Here is a 27,332-nt window from a genome sequence, read left to right on the forward strand (position 1 = left end):
TTGTGAGAGCTGATTGGCCGAGCTCTCTCAGCAAGGTGGAATGGGAGTCAGTTAGCGCTCTCACAGCCAGTCACTCGTCTCTGCAAGCTCATGCAAGTGGAAGGAGCGTAGAGCGCTGTCCTCCGAAAATGAGGTCGGCTAGTGTCGTGTCACATGGTTTGGAGAAAACCTGTAATCTTTGCCTCCCCTTAACTGGTAGTAGTAGCCTTAATCTGGAAGCGCCCTAGAAAACATCTAAAAATCGGCCTGGACTTATAAGCCGAAGCGCATCTTGGTAGAGGTAGTGTTATGACATGGGTGTAATAACGCATTGTATCTATTCTGATGCAAGATTCTTTGGACAGATAAAACAATTATTTTACTTGTATCAAAATAATGTAAAGAGAAGAATATGGTGAAGGACAGGTAGGGCTTATGATCCAAAATGTACCACATCATTTGTCAAACATGGTAAAGGCATTTTCATGACATGGTTGTACATGGCTGCTAATGAAACTGGGTCACTGATGTTTGATAAGGATGATGATGATGATGTGACTGCTAATAGAAGTTGCAGGATGAAATCTGAAGTGCATACAGCTCTACCTTCTGCTGCAAACCAGATAAAACTGTGCTTTACAGCACAAATGGATAACAACCCAAAAAATACCATAAAAGCCCCCCAAGAGCTTCAAAAGAAATGGAAGGTTTTTAAAAACTAATTCAGTCATCTGACCTCAACCTAATTGAACTGCTTTTGGTTTCCTTTGGCCTTGTGAAAATGGATTCACAATTGTGGGGACGAAAGCAAAATATTTTTTTTACACAAAAAATATTTTTTTTTTGATTAAACTTCTAAAATTAAATCCGAAAGTCTACACTTCAGTCCTATCTTGAGTGCTTCTTTTTAAATTCACTGTGGTGGTGTATTTAAAGGAAAAAAACTGGGCACATTTGAATGTATCTTAATTGCATGCTGTACAAATTCGGACTGTATTTCCAACTTTAATAATTAGCTAAATCTGTATATTATCCTTTAAAACAAAAGCCTGTCAAAGACATTTTCCTGCAATGATTGTATGGTGCCTAAAGTTCCTAAAGTATGGTGTATTTAAATGGTATAAATCACTGTTCGGCTTTGGTTTTTATAGGTCTCAAATTTTACCACAAGACTTGAGGATGCATTAAATACACTGATCAGTTTTAAAATTAAAACCATCTGCTTAATCTTGTGTAGATTGTGTGTAGACCCTTCGTCTGCAATATAGTTTCATTGGGTGGTATGTCTTAAAGTAACATCCACATAAATCCCAGGCCCCAAGGTTTCCCAGCAGAACATTACCCAGAGCATGATGTGACTGCTGATAGAAGTAGCAGGATGAATTCCCAGGTTCATATTACCTTTTCTGTCTTGTTTCTTCCTATAATACGTGTTTGTGCCACCTCTTGCCCATGTAAGCTCCATGGTCCAGTTCTGATGCTTATATGCTAATTAAAGTTTTCTTTGGTGTTTTAATCAGCATGGGCACTCTGGACGGCACAATGGCTTAATGGGTAGCGCAGTCGCCTTGTACCTCCTTGAGGTGGGTTCGATTTCCTTCTGACCTCAGGTCTCTGTGCATGGACTTTGCATGTTCTTCCCATGCTTGGTGGGTTTCCTCCTGGTACTCCTGTTTCCTCGTACAGTCCAAAGACATACAGATTGGGCTACTGCATGTGTGAATTTTGACTGGATGACCTATCATGGTCGTAAAATGGGAATAAATACAATATACAATGGCCAACATTGGCCTCCATAGTCCCTAGTTGGACTATAGAAGTTCCTAGATGAATGAATGGATGTATGAGCACTCTTACTGGTCTGCAGCTATTGTATGTAGTCTTGTACGCAGCAAGCTGCAATGCACTGTGTGTTCTTATTCCTTTATATCCAGGCAGCATGAACTTTTTATTTGTGACCCATTAGCTCTTCATTGGAATCAGGCCAGAGATGCTAGCTTTCACTCCTGACATACATCCATGATTGAACCTTGGGTACTCTTGCCCCTGTTCACTAACCGGTTCACCACTTATTAGCTTCTAACCACTGCATACAGAGAACACCCCACAAGATCTGACGTTTTGAAGATGCTCTGACCCAGCCGTCCAGACATTACGATTTATTCTACGACTATTCTAAGTCCCACTTGCTTGCTCGCCTAATATATACCACTCCTTTACATGTGTTATTTTAATGAATCAATGTCATTAGCTTCACCTCACAGTGGTTTTTAATATATATCGGTGTACATACAGTTCCCTTATTAACCCGCTTACTTACATTATTTTGTCGTCTGGTGAGGTACGAAACCAAAATGTCAAGCGAGAAAGACCTGTCTGTTGGACATGAATACCTATAATTATCTTTGACAGCGGCGTTCTTAAAAGGACAGACAGACACACACCGACACTTCTCATGTTTTCTCAGGCTTTGTAGGGCGAGCTTTTCACCAACTTTTGGCACGACATTATTTATCATGTCACCATATTTTTTTTTTGTTTTATTTTCTTTACTCCACCATAGCTTGGGGTTATTTGTCTAAAGCCTGTACACCCAACTGATGCACAGAACACAACCCTTTCTTTTGTTACCGTGTAAGCCTACCTTTTATTTTATTTTAGTTTTATTAAAATACTGATATAGGCAGAGGTACAGTTTATTTACACGATATTGATTTGCCAGTTTGTCCATCAGCTCAATGGATATGCAGAACCAGTGTGAATAACTATGTAAATAATTTTGTATTTACAAGATCTTTTTACCTCTATTTGTAGCTTGCTTTCAACATATTAACATATAAACAGATTATAGTTTCGTTTTACCTAATAACCTTTATCCCACTTTGTACCGCTGTAGAAAGTGGATGACGGTTTGACTTTCTACTATATTTGTATGGATTTTCATCTATTAGTGAGTCATTGTTCTGTGTCTGAACTTGATCGAATTTTGAAAGCAGGAGGCGGAGGCGGAGGGTGGACGGTGAGTTGCTCTACTTATGAGCGTTTGCTGACTTGACTGGCCAGTTGTACATGCTTCAACGGTTTATAAGGCAGAAACTGAACCAAGCTGAGTCAGTAGGTGCGTCTGTGTTAAGCAGATGTCCTAACAACTTAAGGAAGTGCAACAGTTATTCTCTCTCGCACACAAACGTTTGTCTTAATGTAATGTCTTGAATAACAATGACCTTAAGGAACGGTACGATAAACCTAGCTTTATAAGTGAAGGTGAATACTTTTCACCAGATGTTTAACAAATGTCTACTTTTTGCTGTGTTTCCTATGAGCTGGTGTGTAGTAATTAAAACTCGTAAAAGCCTTAGAAACCCGTAAATACTAAACATTAGTCATATGTTTATATAAATTCTAAAATGATGATAACCAAAGAAAGGACAAAAGAAAGCTCATTTATTTCACAAGGCATGATTCAGGTACAGGGCGCTTACCAGATCCGAGCGTTTGAAAACCAGCCTCATCTGGATAATTGCCAGTGGAGAATATCTTTTGAAAATCTGGTGCTTCATTCAGCTTGTACATTTACAGACACCGTAAGTGTCACAGAATCCATGGTAAGCTACAGTAAAGCTATTCTTGAGATTGGAGATTTTCACCAATCCGGTGGAAGCTTAATCATGACATCATACATGACATAATCCCTACCTTTACACTTGCTGTTTCTTGTTCCTAACTTTTCATAATTATATTCAGATTATAATTTGTTCCCATAGGTTCCATCAACCAGACATTTAAAGCATAGCAGTTAAAGTAACCCTGTCCTGCTAACAGATTTATGAAATGCCAAAAGAATCTTTCTACTTTTAAAGCCTTGACTTTTTAAAATTATGAGAAACGTCAGGGTTCTGATCTAGGACCGATGTTTCTTAGCTGTTTATTCCTATACAGCAAGTTCATTTAAATGTAACGATTGACAATAATGCCTGACTGAATATATAGAATTCCTATAAGCTTTTTTTTTAAAATTGTAAATAATTTCTTTAGTCATGCATTATGAGATTAATTAGTTGAACAAGAAAGTTTACAGGCACGTCACTTTGATTGATGTATTTGTTTAGTGCATTTTGCAGGAAATCTGTGACATACAACCTTTATAAATTCCTGTGGTTTTAATGCAATTGCAAAACGCTTCAGAAAAACATGCAATGTAAAAATTTTGATTTATCATTTCCTTGTTTGACAGCTTTAACTTTCCACAGTTTTTTTTTCTTGCACCGTTTTGTTTTTTATTTTTTATTTTATTCATTTGGCAGCAGGTGTAAGTGGTGTAAATGCATACATCTTTCAACACTTAATCCTATAGGCTTTTACCATTTAGTCATTTTCGGTAGGGGGAGTGTGCACACACTTGTTTACCCCTCATCCTCACTCATTGGTTCTTTCCTCCCCCGCCTTTTCTTTAGCAATGTCGAGCCCTTATTTGCCCATGTCACAGGCTCGCAGTGTGTCACTGCACTCCAGACGCATGTCTGGCATTCCAGTGGCTCCTCGGTGCACAGTTGTTGGGCATAGCTCACGTTTTTTTGGCTATGGGGAACGGATCGCTCAAATTCACCCAGGAGTTGGGCAGAGAGCATGGGGGGGCTGGGGGTGGTAAAAATGGGGGAGGCAAGTGACACATGTCTCTTTCCCCGCTGTTGTCCTCAACCCCATAAATGCCTCAGGGCTCCCTTTGCGGGCGACAAGTCGTGCCACTCTCGCTTTGTTTTGACAAGGGAAATGAGGGGAAAAGTGAAATGTAGGTTGCATTGTGGTCAAGTTGTGTAATGGTCACTCTGACTGATGGTTTTGAAACGTGGGAAAAGTTTAAAAGACAGACGGGCCAAAATTTCAATTCCTGACTGAATGGTGAGAAAATTCTTAGCCTGTCTGTCTTCATATTTGCAGAATAGTCAAAATATTTTGTTAGGATTTATAGAAATTAGACTTGCACAAGGAATACTCCCTGGACACTTTAATAAGAACACGCGTGTCATGTTCCAGTAGCAGTGTAAAGTATACGGTTATAATACAGATCAAGAAGAGCTTTGGCTGATTTTTACGTATCTAAGTGGGGGTAATATATGATCTCCGTGACAAAAAAAAAGGAACAAATCCATCTATTTTCCCTGCCTACTGTAACCTTAGATTCTTGTTTTTGTCCGAGCTTGATGTGGTCTTTAGACGTAGGCAGGGTTCGTTGTGTGGCGTGTTCTGAGATGCATTTCTGCTTAGCACGGTTGTAAAAGTATTTATTTAGGTTGCTGTAAGCCTTTCTTACAACTCAAACACTTTGGGCATTCTCTCTGAGCTTTCTCGTCAACACACACTCACTGGATTAATTTTTCCCAGGAGGTCGGCAGGTTTTGAAATACTTTAAATCAGCCTGTCTGGCTCCACCGACCATACCAAGTCACAGCGATCTTTTTTGTTTGTTTGTTTGTTTGTTTGTTTGCATGAATTTATGCATTCGACATGATTGGCTGACTGGATAATTGCATTAATGAGCATAGTTCATAAATCATCTCATATTCATTACATGATGGGGTGGGAAGGATTCCTTTATTGCTTTTTTTCTTTGATTGTTTTGGACTGTATCTATAGCAGTGTGCATCTAGGGTTAGATAAGGACAGGATGGTATTCAGTAAACAAAGCTACGATCAGATAAGTGCTGAACTTAAATCAGATGATACCTGCGATGGCATTTTCTAGATTGTGCAATCAAATAACTGTGCTCATTGGTGACCTTAGTTAAGGTCAGATTTTGCTTTCGTTAACTTGGTCACAGTGAAACTAGTCTGTTTGGTTGCACAATGCAGAAAAAAAGGTAAAAGCATGTTTATGAATCAGGTGATTATCTAGTAGTCATAGGTCTTGTGCATGCCCTCTTTTCCAAGGATGTTAGGATCACATGACCAATCATGAATCCAGTATATAACATTTCTGTTCCACGTACATCTATACAGCTTGTTACGGTTAAATGCAACTTAATTGCATACTAGGTTATAGTAAATGTCACATGCATACATTCAGATAGTAACTGATGTCAATGTAGGTTTCAGTTGCTAACAACATTGACTAGGAAAACCCTGAGGTGAAAACTATGAATGATAACGCCATTCTTAAAGCAAGACATTCTAAAGCCCTTTAGCTAAATTTAGGACAATCTAAAGTGTTTTCATGTGATAGCATCTCCTCGTGCCATCTCAGGTGCAGAGCGGAAAGTTTAGCCAGGCTGCAACAGGTAGAGCTGCATTCTGTATATTGTTCAGAATGAACGCTGTGCTACTAACTAAATATTTGTGCGTGTCTGTGTGTACATGTCAGTTGCCGCACTTAGTAGTAATTACGGACACCTAGTAATTATGGATTACTCATGGATTCTAATCCTTAAAGTATTGTGTATATATAAAACGAAGTAATGGATCAGAGAAAACTTGTTTAAAACGATGATTTAAAGGTGTGAGCTAATTGCTTCAGAGTGGTTATTCTTTAAAGTAAGATATACGTATAGATTATGTATACATAGACTGAAGATTCTACGTGACTTAAGAATTATTAGTATAATGACAGTGCAGATGTTTTTGTGATTTAGTTTGTCACCGGTAATCAACTTGTCTGATCTTTTGTGTTTTGGCAAGTCACTCAGACCATTATTAAATATTTAGTATGTTTCAGTTTCCTCAGTGAGCCCGCTAATAACGCTCTGCTGTATCACAGGTTACAGACATCTTTGTCGTCTTCTTGTTCTCCCCATGCTTCATGGGTTTCCTCTACAATATTGAGAGACCTGCAAATTTAGCCTTTCCAAATTCCTCATATTGTTTAAGTATGTGTGTGCCCTAAGATGGATTGGCACCCTTTCAAGGGTGTACTCTTCCATGGCCCATGAGCCTTTTCCTACTCAATAGGGACTTAAGAAACTTTCATGCATTCTTTGAAAAAAAAAAACATGTATAGATGCAGTTTTTCTCTCATGTTGTCAAACGACATTTTCTCTGCCAAAAGAGACTCCAAGTCAAACACTCCTTCACAACACCGCATTATACTCGTCTGATGTCTTACTTTTGTTAGTACAGCGACACAAATTAGAACTTTACCTCACCTTAGCCATCCCTATTGTCCCTGCTGCTTACGCTCTCTACAAATAAGTTTTAAATGTGGATTTCCAAAAATGTCTTTTATTCCATTCTCATTCTTTCATGCACCTCCAGGTTCTGAAGCTTGAGGGCAGAAACATGCACAAAAGATACCAAGAGACCAAAACTAAAAAATCAAAACAATGCAGCTCAACCAACCCCCGTTCAAGACCTTGTGATATCCCTGGACAACAATCAGATCAGTCCTTCAGCAACTGCCCGCAGTCTTGGGGTAACTCTGGACAATCAACTGCCATTTTCCCTGCAAGTTGCTAACCTGCGCTCTTGTCAATTTCTTCTTTACAACATGAGAAGATTTCTCTCATTTCTTTCTTCACAGGCTACTTAGGTGCTTGTTCAGTCCCTTGTCATTTTAAGACAGGACTACTGCAACTTGCTCCTGGCAGGTCTACCTCTGTCCACCATTCGTCCTCTGCAGCTCATCCAGAATGCAGCCACGCGCCTCATCTTCAACCTTCCAAAGTTCACCCACTTCTCCTCTCCCTGCACTGCCTTCCTGTAGCTGCCCGCATCAAGTTTAAAATCCTGATGCTTGCCTGCAAAGCTAAAAACGTCCTGGCACCCAGTTACTTCTCTGGTCTAATCACCGCACCACATTCCCTCCGATCCTCAAGCATTGCTCAACTAGTTTCACATCTTTGATCTCTCAGAGATCAAAGATGATGTGCATCTAGATCTCTTTCTGTCCTGGCACCTAGGTGGTGGAATGAACTTCCTCTAGATGTCCGTACAGCCAACTCTCTGCCATCTTTAAATTGAAGTTTCATCTCCTTTCACACGCAGCAGAACCCTGAACCCAGACCATCATTCATTTGTTTGCTTTTGAGATCAACATGTCAATGAAATGTTATGTTCGAATGGTTGTAAAACTTGCAACCTAAACACATACATGACATGACTCATGGTGACACTCGTTCCTCCACAAATCTCGTTATTTTTTCCGAGAACCGGCAAAGGTTTTGACAAAGTCACACGACAGGCAACTTTTGTGTATTCTCATGAGAAAGATTGACTCGCGGATAAGCCTTGGATCTCCAGCTGAAAGGCAATGTAGTGCATGAGCTGGGTCTGCCGTCACTCATGTAGCGCGCACACCCATACGTTAACCAAACACTAGATTGCGAGTGTCACGGCGTGTCATCAGTCTGTCATCTGAGAATGGGAAGCTCATGTCGTTAAAGGTCATTTGGAGCTTGAGAGAGTTTTGTGACCAGCATGAGATGAGAAAGTAAAACTCTAATTTGTTTGTTTGTGTACATGTTGCCTCGATACCGCCTTAATAAGGCGATAAGAATGATTATGCTATTATAGTGGTATCTATTGCAACCAACAGTATTCAAGTCCATTATATCCTGCCAAGGGCAAGCGGTTGCGTGAACATGCCAGGATTTGTTGAAATGTGTGTTTAAAAAAAAATTATCTTAAAAAAACGCACCGCCTGCGCGATTAACTAACAAGCTACGGTATTTGCATATAACCTGTATAGTTACTCTCAGTAACTCGGTCAAACCACTTCCTCATAGTTGTTTTTAAAGTCCTCAGTTGTGTCTTCGATGCAAATTTGGCTTCCACATACCAAGTGCGTGAGCCGCTGCGTTTGTCTTTGTTACGCCGCTTGCGCCTAAGCGTTCCCAGGCACCACGCTGGAAGAGATGTCTGGGCGTGTGCTGTAGTAAGGGAAAGAAAACATAAATGACACCTTCAAAGAAGTGTAAACTGATCTCCCTGTGCATGCATGTGTGTGTGTGTATTGTTGTCATAAATAACACCAATTTTAAATGCGCAATTTTGTGTTTGCACAAGGTTCAGGCAGCTGCAGCTCAGTTCGGACAGCCGTGCCTCAGAGCTGCAGAACCAGATGAAGCTGAAGGCTTTCGAAGCCGAACGCGCTCAGATGGTGCAGGAGGAAACGGCCGGGAACCTTGGCCTATGCCAGATAGAGTGCGAGAAACAGCAGAGGAAATTAGAGGCAGGTGTCCTTTCATCACCTTATGCTGCCTTACCATCAGATCTCTGTTTTGTCTATTCTTTTCTTTTTCAACTTTAAATAAAAAAAGTGTTTTGTCTGTTTTTTTTTTTGTTTGTTTTTTTAAGACTTGTACAATGCAAGTCGAGGTAAAAAAAAACAAAAAAACTCATTCTTATTGTGCAATAGAGTATAGAGCGAATAAATCCTCCGACCCTCCATCACCTAATTATAAGAGCTTAAATGCTAATGCTGCTTTTGACTCACGTCAGAACTTGAAATTACATCATTTTGACCTTTCGAACTACAAAGCAATGAGTAAAAAAAAAAAAAAGACATGGATGACGCCGTGTTTGTCTTTTGTCAGCAGCAATGCCATTGATCTCCTCAGACATTGCTCTGTAGATTCAGCCAGTTGTGCTAAAACAAGTGCAAGTATATTTTAAGGTAAGAGATCCTGTGCATCTCGTGTTAAATTCCTGTACAAAGATTCTCAGTCATCTGGAAGTTGAGTCATGTCAATTGAACTACTTTCGGATTCCTGTATGAAAGGCTGAGGCAATCTAGTTCCTGAGTAAGAATTCTGACTAGATCCCAGTCAGAGATTGTAAATTATGGTGGCATAATCTTTAATCGATTGAAGCATAAAAAAGTTTAAATCGCAGAAGAGCCGCCTCAATCACCGTCTTTCTTACTCAGGTTTTAACCAAGGAGTTCTACGCACTACAGTCGTCATCGGAGAAACGCATCATAGAGCTGCAATCCCAGAATGCCGAGCTGCAGGTGAGGCTGGAGACCTACGAGAAGCTGGAGAGGGAGCTGGACGACATCACCATGCAGGCGGCAGAAAGTGAGACAACTTTACCAACTGGTCTGGACTCGTATATCAGATTTCTGTCCTCTAGGTTTAAAAGAAGCATCTTTTACAATAAGTGTAGTTTTGAGGCCTTAACTTCTATCCTCTCTACTCTGAGAGAGAGAGAGAGAGAGAGATGCAGCAGCGCTTTTTTTTTTATGATCTGTCCAGCTCTTACATCTCTTCATCTTAAACAGATCAGCATCCAGAGCCTGGAACCCAGAACCCTGTTGTCTCATCGATCGCTTATTTAACAGGTTTTCGGGGTGTTTTCCTTTAAGCACGATGTACACACTTTGTCAGAACCGTGTCTGAGAAAGCCCCAAGCTTTCAGTGTTTTCAGAATGGTAGAAAGTTCTTAGCTGTCTATTAAACGTGTAAGTGGGCGGTTAAACAGCTTGGCTTAGTGCAGGAAAAAAATAGACTGTTTTTATTCTTGCACGTATGAGTAAAAATCATTGCTGGTCGTCGCTTTAGAGGAAGTTTCTACAAATTCACATTGTATATAGGGAAGCGTTTGATTTATTCGGAAAGCAAATAATGAGAGTCGAAGCAGAGAACATGTATGAGTCATTTCAGACCTGTTCCGCTTATGATTTAAATCTGAATGGCCAGCCTAATTTAACAATGTCGTTAGCAGTTAGAGGTTAATTTCTGCTCCAATCTCTCTGATTAGGAAAAGAGAATAGATGAAATCCTACTTTGTAAAACTTTGTTAATATGTTGTTGTATTTTAAAGTCGAAGTAACAAGGATGAACACAATAAATTACATGGAATGTACTTACTCATTGTCTATACCGCTTTTTTCTGTATTTAGGTTCGGGGGGGCCTGGAGCCTTTCCTCGTGCTGAGTGGGTTTCCTCTGGGTGCTCTGGTTTCCTCCCACAGTCCAAAGATATGCAGATTATGCTAATTGTTGTTCCCAAATATTTTTTTGTATTCAGTTTCAAATATTGTTCTTTGATCAAACAGATTCCTTTCTAAATGTAAGACTTGTACAGTTTAAGATGTTATTTTTCAGATGTTTCAAGAGTTCATTGTAGAAAACTCAAGAGTTCATCAACTGCCCCTAGACGTCCCCTAGAGTTTGAAGTAAACAGGATTGCAGGTTTTTCCGAGCCCAGATCAACAATCGATTTGCAACGGAGCAGTAGTTTTTATTGCTTGGTAAACGACACAAGACGTAGATAGATATTATGTAGAGGAAAAAAGGATTGTTATTTCAGCACGAGTTTTACAACATAACAAACGAATTCACATCATTTTTCTTTCTGCGCCGTTTGTTTCAGAGTTCATGAAATCACTCTGGCTCTGCTTTGTTTTAAAAAACTTCTGTACATTCTAAGCAGGAGAGATAATAGTTCACAAGCGTACTGTAGTTAGCCTCTCCCCTTTTGCTCCTGACAGTGTGTGGTCTGAGAGACATCCAAACACGTTACCGCGCACGTGGTGCATTTTTTCTGTATTTTATAGTGGAAAATGAGGACGAAGCCGAGAGGGTGTTGTTTTCCTACGGCTACGGAGCAAACGTCCCGACCACGGCAAAAAGGAGGCTGAAGCAAAGGTGAGACAGGGAGGAGGTCACGTGTCTCGACTAAGATTTAGGCTACTGTTGTTAAAGGTGAGCGATGTTTAAAGAAGTTATTCTGTATGTGTGTGTTGAAGTGTTCATCTGGCAAGAAGGGTTCTTCAGTTAGAGAAACAAAATACTTTGCTAAGGAGAGACCTGGAGCGAAGCACCACCCACGCGGGGCAGATCTCAGAAGAGGTATCACACTGTCAAACACTCACACTCTTGGTTCATCCATCACCGTACGGAGATTAATGCCAGAATAATCAACATCCGAATATAAACACTTATTATTATTATTAGGGCCCAAGCACTATATGGTGCGCAGATCCTCTTGTATCCCTAAGGATTACTTTTTTTTTCCCACTAAAAAACTCATGACAGTTGGCAGCCAGGTTGGAATCTTCTGCCATTAGGGTGCAGAGTCGCGTGGCCCGGGGCCCCCAGAGGCCCCTACACAAGATTTTGCTGGAAAGCCTATACACACTTTTACGTATGCACACAAAACTCTGTCCATATTTAGAGCTCATTAAGCTGAACAACTTTCGCACTGCATGTTCTGGGCTCAACTCAACAGGAGGCCGGTTATTTTGGGTCGTCCCAATAAAAAAACGCACCCAATAGATTTTGGTATACTCCTCCTAGGGAATTTACACGATCGTCACGAAACCGGGCCGATGTGATCTAAAGACATTGAGGACACAAAATTGCGGAGGGATTTTTAATATCTCAAACGGGTCAGCTGTGATAATGTCTTAAACTTATATTGAAAAATGATTCATAACTTTCTGTGTGGCATTATATTCAGTGACATCACGTTCAGTGACATCACGTTCAGTGACATCACGTTCAGTGACATCACCTTGATGCGCATAGTGTGATGCTCTTCTTCCAGCATCTGCGGCCTATTGAACACATGTACACATCACAAATTCTAACACTCACACACACAAATACATCTCACACACACACACACATGCATGCACACACACACAAACGCATTTGTACATCACACACACATACAAACACACACATTACAAAAAAAGTTAACACTCACACGTGCACACAAACACACACCTCTCTCACGACACACTCACAAACACACTTTTATTACACTGTTAACACTCTTACACTCACACAGACACACACCCCACGTATACACAAACACACTCATACTCATGTAAATCACACATCACAAATTTTAACACACATCTCTGTCTCACAGGCCCGCACACAGAAACACACACTAATGAGTCACATGTCTCACACACACAACACACAAACTCGCGCACACACACACACACACACACACACACACACATACACACACACAAACACATTAACTCGTCACACACAGACTGACACATCCACACGTCTCACACACACACAAACACCTCTCTCCCTCACTCTTACACACATTAACCCTCCCACACACACACACAGCAGTCATACACATACCGGTATTTAACAGCAGTTCAGTTTAACATTGTTTCTAAAGGCGTTTAGGATCAGACATCCCCACCAAGCAGCTTTAAAGAAAAAACAGATGTAGCTTTAGATCCTCAGTAAACAAGCCGTGACAATGGAAATCTCTTAAACCCCGAAACCAGTCTTTTTTTGATACCCGACGGTAAGATTATAAATGGCTACATAGTGTGGAAAAAGTTGGAGGATAAAACTAACAGTGAGACGTGAATGAGTGCAAGAGTGGTGTCATGATTACAGAAAACAACAGCGTTCAGTGTCATCGGATCTGCTGTTCGGATCATCAACATGTTCCTGCTTTGACCGATTTCCTCGGCGAAAGAGTCCGTTTTCACATTTTTTAATGATGGAAAGTATTTAATATTAAAAAGCTACTTTGTATACAATATCTAAAATGTTTGGCACCCCAGAAATGGAATGTCATGGGTGTTGTTTGTAAAAGAGAGCTCAGGCAGTTGAGTCTGTGATTCTGGGTCTCACTTCTGTTGGTTCCTTAAGCAAGAATCTTAATCCCACCTAACCACCCACCACCCTTTAAAACCCATCTATTGCATGTAGTTCCAGTTCAGAATCGGATTTCAGTCCTCAATGGGGAATAATTAGAAATAAGAGCAAAAACACTGACAGAAGACAGCAGAAACCGCAAAAAGTGCAGAAACAGTGACAGATGTGTTGACTCAGATTTAAATGGACAAAGGCCAAGAAAATAACCATGGTTAAAGAAAATGTGCTCAAATCACTCGCATAAGACGGTCATAAAATCCATGGCAAAACACACAGGCTATCTGCTGTCTTCCACATGCACGCGCTAACGAATGCCTACGATTAGCTATGGTAGCTGCAATTGTCAATCGAAAAAAGAGGAGCACCATGACAGCACTATTTAGTTATTTATTTATTTTATATATATTTTTTTATTATTATTTTATTCTTTAGTTTTTATTCTTGCAATCTCTATAGTTTGTGAAAACTATTCTCATCACTGAACTAAACTCGACGAACTACAGGCAATGGGGAAAGCACAGCAAGGTTTTTTTGGCACCAAACTCATTAAAACCCAAGAGCTCAGGAAGTGTGTTTGTTCTAATGTCACATCCATCACTCCAGATATAACCCGAAGAGATGTTCATTCTTGCCTCTTTTCAGTCATTCACAAGTAGTGGGATCATGTTTCTGATCTACACTGGTAAAGAATGTCCCGATATTTACACATCATCGTTTCCACTGACAGCCGGTGTTCTTATCATTCAACAAAAATATAGTTTTGTCGAACATTTAAGGGCGAATTGCCAACCCTGAACACAGCCCGGATTGCAGACACTGGTCCAAGTTATTAGTATTTCTGAGGTTATCACATCACGGTCAGAATATTTCCGAATGCACTCACAGTTTTTTTTTTTTTTAGTTTTTTTTTTTAACTAGGTTCTCTTTCATTCTGCTGCTGTCCCACAGCACATGGACAAATCCACAAACGTGTCCACTTGCTAAATCCATGCAGAAACTCCCCAGAGTTCTTGAAACTTGGGAATGAGTCACAGATGTTGCAGCAGGTTTCCAGTGATCTTGTGCATTTTTTTTTTCCCGCTTGTTGAGTAATTCCCTCAATCAGACTAGTACATAAACATTTTGATTTCGGATCAAGTTGCCTAGTACGGTGTCATCTTTTCAATAAAATATGACTCATGTGTTCATAAAGCAGCACGCGTTGTATCGTTCTCTTTTACTTTCGCATTATTATACTTGCCCAAGTAGAAAAAGCCTCGGGGTACATCATAGGAAAATGATCTTGGAGTGAAGCACAAAGACAAAATCGCTCTACACAAGATAAAAAAAAAAAAAAAAAACTTGCTTGCTAGCTAACCCAACGTACTTCTCGGCCAGCTGTGTACACGAGGGCACCAGTGCTGCAGGGAGTGCTGTTCAGATTTTTACAACTGTTAGAGCCGTAGAAAAAGAGGGAAATGCATATTTTTTGTTAAAAAAAATAGATACCATCCAGGTGGCGAATTAGATCATTCATTACCTCAAAGTTTGCGGTGATGAGTTTAACGTGATTAATTTTTTTTTTTTTGTGCGAATCGCAAATAAACTTGCTAGGACACCCGTTTTATATTTTATTATGTAATAACTATTCCGAAGGCTTGATCGTGAAGTGTGCTTAGCAACAATGTTTCCTCAGCTACTTGATCGAGCAAAGCCTTCACAGCTTGACATTTTGCTCCAGAATTACATCATGTTTGTGAAAGCCAGATGTTATCTGCAGGAAGTCATAATAAGTCCTTAGTATTTCAAATATCTTTTTTTTAAAGAAATTGAGCAATCTGTTTTACAGGTTGAATCAATGAATTAAAAAAAAAAAAAAAAAAAAATATATATATATATATATATATATAATTAAGCTAAATTAAAATAAACTAATTTAGAATATAAAAATAAATACCTTAAAGCTTAAAAAAAATTCTGCTTGTTTTTTTTTATTTATTTTTTGCTGTACTTTAAACGCACAATGCCGATCATTCTTTTCTTCCCTAACTTGTTTAACTATTTGTCATTTTGTACTCCTTACTTGTCTCATTTTCCTCACCTCCTTTCTCCTTGGTCTCTTATCCTCCATCGCCCTTACCTCCCTCATGTCCATCCTGCTTGGTTTCTTTCTTTCTTTCTTTCATCCATTTTTTGCTTTTTTTTCCTTACACTTAAATGTATTACACACAGACAGACAGACAGACTTTATTGATCCTGAAGGAAATTTCACGACACACTATGAAGCATGAACCACCATAAACTTAAAGATTTTTGCTTGAGATTAAAACATAACTCATGCTGAAAACAGTCACATGACACGGCGTTTTATAACAGCAGATCAGTATCAGGATGACCTAAGAGTCTGTGGCATACGAACGCAATAACAGAGCCTGCGCGCGCAACCGACGTCTTTTGGTGCTTCGAGCATTTCATTTGTTCCCATGAGCAGTAAAGAGACTCTATCGCTGATACTTGTTGAGGAATCCGAAGCGCTTTGATCCACTGTATCACTGGCAGTCGTTCTTCTTCGTGGCTTCATGCCCTGCCGAAGAGTCGTAAAAGCCCGTACTTGTTCCTCTCTGTCCTACAGCGTTGTGTGTGATAGAGTTCACAGTGTTCCCTGCATTAGAGTATAATGCCACAGACCTTGTTTTTTCCTCCCAACTTCGCTTTTAGATAGCTAGTTTTTTCCTTCAAGGCCGCCAGTGTACGTCTGATTATCGACACATATGGATTGGCGTGTTTAAAAAGAGAAAGACCTACATGCTCAAAATATTTCCCTATAGATCTGTTGCGTTTGCACTTCTCACACCTAATCACACCGTTGCTATTGTCATCTTTCATGTATCAGGGGCCCTTACTTGAAATGATTTCTGGGTGATTTCAAAGGGGACAGTTATCGAAAGCGATGAGAAGGAACGAATGCTGCGAGCCTCCTTTCTCGGCCGTCGTGCCTTTAATTAAAGGCCTCTTTTGTTATCTGTTCTTCAGTGGAAATGGAGCGCTCAGTTTAGAGGCACCCGTACTTTGGAGATCTAATGTAATTTGTCTCATATTTCAGCTTCTATTTCTTGAGGCTCCTGTTCTGTTCTGATTAAATGTTTTGAGATAAGATTTGTGATAAGATAAATGGGATAAATAGGATGATTTTGTGCCGCTTACAGAAAATCATCTTGCATGAAGTGCGTATTATTATTTAAGAACTTTTTTTTTTTTTTTTAACCATTAACTTTTTTTTTTTTTTTTGAGAAACTCAGTAACCTGTCAAGTTCTCAATAGGTTTCTCTCTGAAGTTTTGGAGATGCTTTTTTGTCCACCTTAAAGCTTGTAAAGGTTGAGTTATTTTTGAAGTTATTGTAGCTTTTAGGTCATCTCAACCCAGTGTGGTCGAGTTTTGTTTTTGACACTATTCTGTGTAACCTCTGGAAACAGTTTATTTGTAAAAAAAAAAAATAAAAAAAAATAAATAAATATATATATATATATATATATATATATATATATATATACTCTCTTGACGTGTATCTGCATGCTTTAATGTCTCTTTCTTTCTTTCTTTCTTTTACTTTCTTTCAATCTCACCTTTAATCTAATATTCGTGTCTGTTTTCTGTTTCAGCTGCAGACAGCCAATCAGCTTCTCCAGCAGACTCAGCAGCCATACAGTTACCTCATCGAGACTGTTCAACAGCGGGACACGCAGATCCAGTCACTAAAAGAGCGCCTCTCTCAGACGGAACAGGAAGTGAGGTGCGCATTCAGAGCGGTAGCCCAGATTTGAGTGGATGACGCAGCATGCCCTCATTTGTTGTAGAAAGAACATTTAGCCTCAGAGCACATGCAGATAGTGTCGCTGTAGACACTCAGACAGATAGTGCCGTTGCAGATACAGACACAGATAGTGTATAAAAATCCGGCTAAATATTAACAACAATAAGCCATTGCTGCAGATGAGTAAGTTTAACTCGTTTAAAGAGGTACGTTTTGTGATTATAAGTTATTTCGTATGTTTTCACTTTTTGTGATACAATGGGCCTCATGCAGCAACATTCTCTTTAAATTTCTTCCAAATTTTTTTTTCTTAATTGTCTGTTAAGAAAACAAAAGAAGCCAACGTTAACCATCCAAACACGCACTTACCCAGGTCAGCTGAATCGTGAATTCCACTTGAACGTGATTTTAATTGAAAGCTGCCTAGGATTTGCATGTAATTAGCTTAGGTACCGCCTCCTAAACACCTTATAAGGGCAGGGAAAAGGTAGTAATGCAAAGAAAAAGAAGTACTACAGCAGTCAGTGTATTGATTAAGTTGATTCAATAAGCAAGTTAAAAAAAAAAATTAAAAAGTAAAAGTGATCTTCTGGAGCATGTGCATTGGTGTTAGGGGTAAATCAAAAAGGCAGCAATTTGCAAAAGATGTGTGATGCTTTGAACAGCCGAGGGACAAAAAAAAAAAGAAGTGGTTCAATGGCACATTGATTAATGGCATACCCTTTTTTTTTTTTTTAAATAGGAGTTGAACTGGATAGTGAATTTCATAATGAGTACTCATGGCAACCTGAAACGGCTCGGCAGCCATTCATCAGTCTCATCAAGGATGTGTGATCTCTGTTACACCCATTCAAAAGCAAACAACAATCTGTAACAGCAATCTGTACCCCCATTCAAAAGCAGAACGCACGCAAACATCCATGGGTTTTATAGTCTTAATTGGGATCAATTGACCATGAAGTAAATTATCGGATTCAATTCAGTTCAGTTTTATTTTCATAGCGCTTTTAACAGTGGTCATTGTCACAAAGCAGCTTTACAGAATCAAAAGAAAATTAGGAAAATGAGTTTAAAATGTCCAAGGAAACATGTGTCAATCAAAATGATCAGACCGTTCCTGGTGAACATGCCGAACCGACAATGGTGGCGAGGGATATACCCCCCGAGATGGCAATAGGAAAAACCTTGTGAGGAACCAGACTCATCTGGGTGATAACGGAAAGCGGGGATTGGTCTTCAGTCATACTGATTAGGAGGTTGGAAGTTCAGTATAGCAGGAGATAAAGTATATGTGGTGTCCACTCAACCATAAGTTAGTTCTTTTGGGTTGTTTGCATAACGCACTCATTTAGATTTATACAATAGCCTGATGTTAAAAATTGTGGATTATAACATTGCGTGCCATGATGATGCCTTAAACTTATCATGAAAAGTGGCTAATAACTTCCTGTAATGAAGCTGAAAACCTTACCACTCATAAGAAAGAGCAAAAAAATAACAAAATTTCACTCATACAGGCTTACAAATATTCAAACTTCATGTATTTTAAATGATTAAAAGCATGATGCTTATGCTTTGCATCCTTTTGAGATCTTATTGCATCAACAACATATCCAGGAAATCACAGATCATCAGATTGTCAGTATTGTCATACTGCCACCCTAGGTTAAGGTCATGTCCTTACATGCAGGTGACTTCTTCACTGGAAAGGTATTCATAAGTGCTTCATGCTATTTACTTGGCTCTTCCACATGAGTGTTAAGTATTGTGTTTGTGCCTCTAAGGAAAAAGATTTATACCTAGCCTGTCCTTCCAGGAAAGCAGTCAATTACTGTAAGATGTTTAGTTGTATTTTTTCTGATAATCCTGGCTCTTTATGCCAACAAATAAGTCAAGGGGTGTTTCTTAGAAAGTTCTTACATTTTCCTGGTATACACACAAAACTCAACAGGACTTATTTGTGTTTCTCTTTAATGTCGTGCTAGAGGATTAAAAAAAAAAAAAGTGTCCCACAGGGTTGTTTCTGGCTTGACAGAAAGCTATGTTTATCTCAACACAACCTTGTTGTTACCAACCAGGGACCAGTTTGTCCCTCCCCAAAACTTAAAATCAAGAATAAAAAAAACTAAACTAAACTAAAAAGCACTCACAGATGCATCTGCCACACCTGACAGGCCCGTACACTCTGAGAGGCGTGTCCGCTTGATGTTTTGACTAATGATTTAGTCTGAAAGAGAGTATTAGACAGGTCCTGCTCACATAAGTGGTTGTTTAGCAAGAAAAACAAGAAAAATTAAACCATGGGTAAAAATTATTTTATAGTTATTATTTTTAATAACAACTATTATTACTAAATACTTGTGCCGAATCCGGGTAACTTTCTTGCACCAAACATGAACATGAAGGTGACTCAAGAAATGGTGCAGGATTAAAAATGTTTCATAAAAAAAAACAATATTTTTAGGCTAAATGGGCTTATAAATTAATATTTACTGCCTACTTTAAACCCTTTAAACAGTGGTGCTGTAGATCACACACTTCCAAAAGGGTTAGTAAAGATCCCTTTTGAAAACAACATTTTTGTCTTAAGGAAGCTGAGAATCCTGAATTATCCAAAGAACATTTTGAGGAACCCTTGAGGAGCGCATGTACAGTAAAATAAATAGCGCATTTTCTTCATGCTTTTGTGTGTATGTTGATAAATACCTCTAACCCAGCTAGTTTATAAAACAGCTTAATGCCACCATTTAGTGGCAACCAAAAACTTCATAAAAGCCAAAGAGCGTTCCAAAAGGGGATTTTTCCAATAACGCAGCTCAGCCATTGCAGCTCAACTTCATCACAAGCAATACATTTGCACCATCGTTGAACCCAACTCTCGGATCCTCTTTGAAAACCCCCTTTGGTGCAGTTGTTGTTTTCCACTGCGTGATTTGTCTTCAACACTGGTTTCCCCTCCTTTAAATGTCTTCATGCACGTCAGTGGCGTTGTCTTGGTAAACATTCTGCAGTGCAGTTTAACACCAACTGTGACAAAGGGGATTTTTAAAGACGTTTCGAAAGCTGGGTTTGACGGTGTCACGACTGCTGCATCGCTCCTGATGGAGACCATGTTGCAAATGAGTTAATTGGTTCATTTCCAGCTTTATTCAATTCAATTCAATTTTATTTGTATAGCGCTTTTAACAATTGGCATTTTTCCAAAGCAGCTTTACACAATCAAAAGAATTATTTAAGTTTGTATGGAGTTTGAATGTGTATGAATCAAAATGGTCAGATAGTCCCTGGTGAGCAAGCCGAGGGCGACAGTGGCAAGGAAAAACTCCCTGAGATGGCAATAGGAAGAAACCTTGAGAGGAACCAGACTCAACAGGGAACCCATCCTCATTTGGGTGAAACAGAGAGCAAGAATTGATCTGCATTCATACTATGTGTTAGTTGGCAGGCAGTTCAGCATAACAGTTGATGTTAATTGATGGTAATATGGAGTCCAGGTAGTTATTGAAAACTCAGTTAGAGTTGTATGAAGTTCCAGTCCTGAACTATCGGAGTGTCAAGTCCCCAGAGAAACAGTTGCCAACACCAGTCGAGGCCAGAACCCCGAATCCCCAAACACGAGACGCATCCCAAAGAGACACACGGGGCATCCAAGTGACGAGATCACCAACCAGAAGCGGGGCACCAGGATGGGTCAGACAGGTCCGTAGGGCAGAGGGAGTCTGGATCACTGGCAGCTCAGGAACGACATGTGTAGCTCGACAGAGAGAGGGGGAGAGAGGGAAGAGAAAGAGCAGAAGAGGAGAGATAACAGTTAGGTCTGGTCACAGTCAAATAATGTTTAATGTAAATATACTTTATGACTGAAGTCCTTTTGTCTCTAGTTTTTACTTAATTTAAATGATAAGCTTCGTTGTCTATCTGTTTGAGGAGCAGGTTGGGTGAGTTCCTGATTCATCCTTCTCCCTTTGCAGATGTGATGTGTCATGGAAAAGGGTTATGGAGTCGATGTTAGGAATGCTTTACACCAGAAACACTCTACATTTCAAAATTAAAAAAAAATAAAGCATTGTTTAAATTGGAACCGGTTGTTTTATCTCTGTTAATGTATTTAGCTTTTTTTTTCATCAGATGCTACAGTACAGTAGGCTTGTTAAGCCAGGTTCAGTTATCTTAGGGCTTATTCCAGGTATGTAAAGCAGCAGGGAGTTGACTGAAAATCTGTTTCAGAGTAAGCTTAACCCTTAATCATCGCTTAAAAGTACAAGTATTAGTCCCTCAAGAGAAAAACACATTTGTAGAAAATGAGCATTTATTTTATTTTTGCACTTACTGAAAATCACATTTAATTCAGTTAAACGAAGTCTTTATTTGTTATATACACATTACTGCGCAGTGAATTTTTTTCTTAACCAGCATAGTTTGGATCATAGCACGGGATCAGCCATGATACGGCGCCCCTGGAGCAGATGGGGTTAAGGGCCTTGCTCAAGGAGCCCAACAATTGCAACCTAGTGGAGCTGGGACTCGAACCGCCAATCTGATCATTAACCCAGTGCCCTAACCCTCTGAGCTGTATAAATATTTATATACACTTTTTATTTATTATTATTTTTTAATTATTAGCCTAGATGGGTGAGAAACTATAATGGTAACTTCACAGACCTTGATTTGCAACAAAAAATGGCATCAATGGATAATGTACACAAAAGTAAACAAAATCTAGGAGAGGGAAAAAAAAATAATTTTGAATTTCAAAATATTTCAACGAGTGCCCTATGAAAGGGTTAATACTTCTGGTGTGCTAAAAGAGAAGGATTGGGCACGTTCTACACACCTGCACCTGTATGGGGCTGATTCGATTGGTGGTTATGCAGCAAAAAAAAAAAACAAGAGAAATTAAAACCACAGATAAAAATAATTTTATAGCTGTTATTATTTTTAATTTCTATTACTACTAAATACTAAAAAATACTGAATAGTGCTGGAACCAGGTAACTTTCTTGCACCAAACATGAAGGTGATGCAAGAAATGGTGCAGGATTAAAAATGCATCATAAAACATTATTTATTATTTTATTGTTTTTACATTTCCTGATTTTTAGGCTGAATTGGCTTATAAATCGATATTTCCTACATACTGTACACCCATTGAACACCAATAATTATTTTTTTCCTCCCACAGTGCACTGAAGAAAGAAAGGGCATCTCTGCTGCATGTGAAGAACAACATGGCTGCCGACCTGGAGCGGCTCCTGAGACACAGAGAGGTAACAGCTGACTCGGCACATAGGAGAATGCGCCTAAGGGCTGGTTGCGTTGCGTCACCCGCGGAGGTGTCTGCGTGTAATCCAGTAACTCCGATCTGGGTTAAATTAAAGATCTGTTTAAGGTTCAGCTCGGGTGATGCTGGTCACAGTGAATCTAGTAAAAAGAGAAGAGAAGCCTTGTGAAATTTTGCCACCAGGTGTGTGTGTGTTAGATATGGTGCAGATAAGTAGAACAAAAGACTTATGAAATGTTGCTATTGGAAGTGCCTGGAGTGTTTCGGTGGAACTTGCTGCCTGATCAGTCACACTCGCACTCATACGAACACACAGTGTACACAGTTGCCTCCGGGTGTTTTCTCTTTGTTGTGCAGACAACATGCAAAAACGCTAGTCACACGCTAGCGACTCCTGGCCTCTGCTCGAACAAGTCCCTCTCTTTCTCAACGTCACACCGGTGCTTAATTGCTCTGGTTAATGCATAGACAGCATTCTTCCCAGTGCCAGGTCTCGGTATGTCACTGAGCAGTTCACCCAACAGCACTTGTCTTTACAGGAATGTCTTAATGCTGCCATTATCTGCACGCAAATGACCGGAGAAGAATTCCCTTTATTTATTTCAATTTGTTTTGTGTGCAGATGGCAACTGGAAATTCCTGTCTCGCCGCTTAACTGGTTGTCATGAATTTTAATGCCGTGTGATCGCTCTGATTCGGATCTAATCGTCGCATGCGAATCCAGGACTCAAGCTGAGGCAAGAACACTACTAACAAAAACAATGTTAATTATAATGATAATTAAATGAAAAATACGTTTAAAAGAATCCCGTCCTCGTTTTTTCATTCCTCGCCACTTGCACCGACTCCATGCCTAAGGAAGAAGCTCATAACACATTTGTAAAATTCGGAGCTATTTTCAACCAAACATTCCCCTCCCACCAGCGCGGCCGCCGCCGCTGCTGGCGCAGCCTTTGCAGAGTGCACAACTTCCAGTGGCATGTTGGCATAAAGCACGCAGTCCTCGTGGACAGCTGCTCGCCCCGCACAGCACTATAACATGCCAGCGCATATGGTGGCTGAGTGATAAATAGAAATATTAAATGACCCCTGACATGCACACAACCAGGCACGTCTATATTCATCACCAAAGGGTGCTGGATGTTCCAGCGCGGATAAGCCTTGTAAAAAGCAGAAATCAGCCACCACTGTGTACTATATCTTGTACTTTTTGTGTGTACTTTTTTTTTTTTTAAACCGGTTTGTGTTTGCATTTTACGCAAGATCTCATCAGTGTCACTTTTTATATACGTTTTAATATGTGATTTGTGAGTGAGTGAATATGATGGACGTTTTGGCAACTTTAAAACAAAAACGGAGAGAGCGAGACTTGTTCCAGCTCTGATTTCCATGTGGTTTGGAAGCGTTACACTTGAAACGTGTCACAACATCGAGTCGATCCTATTCTCAGGTGTCTTTTGATTGATGCAAGGACAGGACGTGACCGTGATAGAAAGAAGAACTAAGTGGAATATTTCTCAGCACAAGTCACAGAAAGCCTAAATGAAAGTGATTTATTTTCTGGATAGACCGGAAGTCTGTTAAAGGCATTTTAAGGTTAAGGTTTGTTAAAATTATAGTATAATAAATCCATGAATAAATATTAGACAAATTAAAATGTGAAAAGTTAAGAATAAAAACTTTTGGACTATAAAGATAATGCAGTTATGATTATTAAACAGGATGTTAGACAGTTTAAAAACTGAACACAAATTGTGTTTTTTTTTTTTGTGCCTAGAGTAAATAAAAATTCTACTGTAAGAAAGCAGACATGCCTTGGTGGCCGAAAGTACCAAAAATAAAAATCAATATTTCGATGACGTTCTCAATTTTCATCCTCAGAAGAATATAAATGACATTTTAAACCCTAATCTGAATGTTTTTTTTGTTTTTTTTTGTAGTTAGGGTGATAAATTCTTTTCTGGTCACTCCAGAAGGCAGTGGCTTTTGTTTTGAAACAACAGTTTGATGTCTATAAGCACGTCTCGGAGGATTTAGATGAATATTTGAGTTCCTGCCGCAGGATTAGCTTTCAGATACGTTACGACAACGACCGGTAGTAATAAAGTTCAAAGCGGGGAAGGTATGCGCGCTGTACACGTGATCGTCACACTAAGACTCGCCGTACATCGTAAAACACATACCCATCAATTATCCTGAGCGCATTTTGCATCACTTGCAGAAATCATATTCCCTTGAGTAAGTTCCTGTGACGCCGTTTTAGTTGTAGGGATTTCAAATCTGAATCAAATCTACAATGCAGCAGTAGAGATGGCGAAGTGACAGCTACAATATAGACGTATAATTATCAGTTAACTACATACTTCTAAGATACACACGTTCTAAAGGTTAATGCAGCATCATTGTAATTTCCTAAATCTTTCTCAACTGAAAGCAGAGATTAGTTCTGCTGCTCTTAGGATTTGACTGTCCTCTGATTGGCCGTGTCTTCCCCGTAGGAGCTCTCTGCCATGAAACAGGTGCTAGTCAGCATGCGCTCACGGCACAACCGAGAGCCAGAACCGGAGCTCAGCAGCGGTCCAGGAGCGCAACAGCGGCCCAGAGAACTCGGCAGGACAGCAGGTGGTGATCAGAACCAGCTCCGACCCAAACCCACCGTGTTTGTGAGTACAGACGAGCTCTTTATAATTACCAAAACAAACAGTAATAAAGGCGTGAGCACAACATGGCTTTCTGACAAACTGTATGTCCTAGAGAAATGAATATCTCTAAATATACAATATACAGTCATGTCCAGTAGTTAGTATCCCCTCTTCTTCTTCTAATTTTATTTTTTAAATAAAATCATCTGATTTTATGTGGCATGTCTCAGTATTAGACAAATACAACATAGAATTTATTTTACCAAGACATTATTTATTAAAAAAAAAATAATGTAGTACCCTCATGGATCAATAGCTTGTAGATCCGCCTGTAGCAGCAATAACATGATGTAATATTTTCCTTGTATGACATTATCAGTCTCTCACATCATTGTGAAGGAATTCTTCTTTACATTGTTCAAGTTAGTTCATTTGAGGTTTTTCACACTTACTTATGTAAATGTCAGCATTTCAATTATTTGACTTGAGGTCTAGACTTAAGCATTTCCAAAACCTTCATTTTTTTTTTTTAGCCATTCTGTTTTAGATGTACCGGTGTGCTTCAGGTCATCGTCCTGTTGCATGACCCAATTTTTGTCCAAGCTTTAGCCGTTGAACAGATGCTTCTGGTATACAGAGCTGTTCATGGTCGACTCAACGACTGCAAGGTTCCTGGTCCTGTGGCTGCAAAACAAGCCCAAATCATCATTCACAGTGGGTATAAGGTGTTCGGGCATTAAGGGCCAAACAACTCCATTTTCGTCTCATTTGTCCATAGGACGTGTTCGGATCCTCATTGGCGTATCCAAGGGCTTCCCCTCCGAACAAACCATACTTGTTCAGTCAATTTTTTTTCTCTCTAATTTTACTTCAACATTTAACATGCTTTGAGGGGCCTGTAGGGTCTGAGATGTACCTCTTGATGCACACCGTTGGGGTGAATGTGTTGGGAAGTGCACTCCTGGGAGCAACTGTCTTAAATGGTTTCCACTTGTGAATAATCGTTCTCACTGTAAAGCTGGAGAAATAGTTTGGAAATCGTTTAATAAACCTTTCCAGAGTAATGTACACCTGAATGACTTGGAAACTGTGAAACCTCTACATTTATAAAGGTCTGTGCAGCTGGTGATGATTAATAAGTCAAGGGCTAGTGATTAACATCACCCGGCCGCAGTGTATCCTCCTCTTAAATCCTGTGGAAACGGTAAGAGGGTACTTAGTATTGCCTCCATGTTTTTTTTTGCTTAATTTTTGTTAAATGAATAATTGCATAGAGAAAACAGTATTTTCTGAAGTTGTATTTGCCTAATACTGAGATCTGCTACAATTAAATTATAATTATTATTATTTTATATCATCAATACTTGGGGCTTGAAAGGCCTGATCTTTCACCTCCAATACAAAGCTTATATTGAATCTGGCCAATAATTTGTGGTGAAGTTACACACTTTACATTAAAAAGTATGTGATCCTTGTAAACACTATGGACCTTCTAGTAAACCCTGAAACGCACCTGAGGTTGTTTGCTTACGGCAAGCCGGGGTTTCGTATCTTGCATGAAACCTTAATGCATAGCAAAGATCAAAGGAAAAGCCCAAAATAGCTTGTTTTCTGTCTTTTTACAGACCAATAAAGACGTTCCTGAGTGGCACAGAAAGTTCAAGGCGAAGTCCAAGTGACCTGCGGAGACTTGTTTTACCAGAGAAACGCAACGTACAGGTTTTATTTATGGATGCAGGAAGTCACTTTGTGTATAGTGTGTTTTGTACGATAAAAACTGCTTTTTAAATTAAAAAGAATACTTTTTCTCCTTACAGTTTTGGAATTGGGTTCTTTGTCATGTTTGTACTACAAAGGTGTGCGTGCGTGTGTGTACGTGTGTGTCACCATGTGTCACCATTCCGTTTGAATTTGGCTAAGGTAGGAAATATGTTGAACGTTCAGAGGAGCTCTTTTGTCTATCGAGGTTCATTGTAATAGGAGTCTCCGGCCTCTTCTTTTTTATTCTGGAAGGCACTACACACAGTAATGTTTATAAATAGCCAGAGCTTCACATACCGTAAGAC

The 27,332-nt window shown here is 39.5% G+C and overlaps 1 protein-coding gene across 2 annotated transcripts in view; it reads left to right on the forward strand.

Moving 5' to 3' along the window:
- Nucleotides 1-27,082, forward strand: part of pibf1 (progesterone immunomodulatory binding factor 1) — a 45,063-nt gene extending 17,981 nt beyond the window's left edge. For both annotated transcript variants that reach the window (XM_053477719.1, XM_053477720.1), the window contains exons 11-18: nucleotides 8,974-9,139; nucleotides 9,836-9,986; nucleotides 11,467-11,557; nucleotides 11,659-11,761; nucleotides 17,192-17,322; nucleotides 22,526-22,610; nucleotides 25,123-25,287; nucleotides 26,892-27,082. In XM_053477719.1, the coding sequence (XP_053333694.1) occupies nucleotides 8,974-9,139; nucleotides 9,836-9,986; nucleotides 11,467-11,557; nucleotides 11,659-11,761; nucleotides 17,192-17,322; nucleotides 22,526-22,610; nucleotides 25,123-25,287; nucleotides 26,892-26,945 (946 nt within the window). In that variant the 3' untranslated portion in view covers nucleotides 26,946-27,082. The remainder of the gene's footprint in view (nucleotides 1-8,973; nucleotides 9,140-9,835; nucleotides 9,987-11,466; nucleotides 11,558-11,658; nucleotides 11,762-17,191; nucleotides 17,323-22,525; nucleotides 22,611-25,122; nucleotides 25,288-26,891) is intronic.
- The last annotated feature ends 250 nt before the right edge of the window (nucleotides 27,083-27,332 follow it).

This window comes from Clarias gariepinus, chromosome 18, assembly GCF_024256425.1.
Source record: "Clarias gariepinus isolate MV-2021 ecotype Netherlands chromosome 18, CGAR_prim_01v2, whole genome shotgun sequence".
In the NCBI taxonomy this organism is placed as follows: domain Eukaryota; kingdom Metazoa; phylum Chordata; class Actinopteri; order Siluriformes; family Clariidae; genus Clarias; species Clarias gariepinus.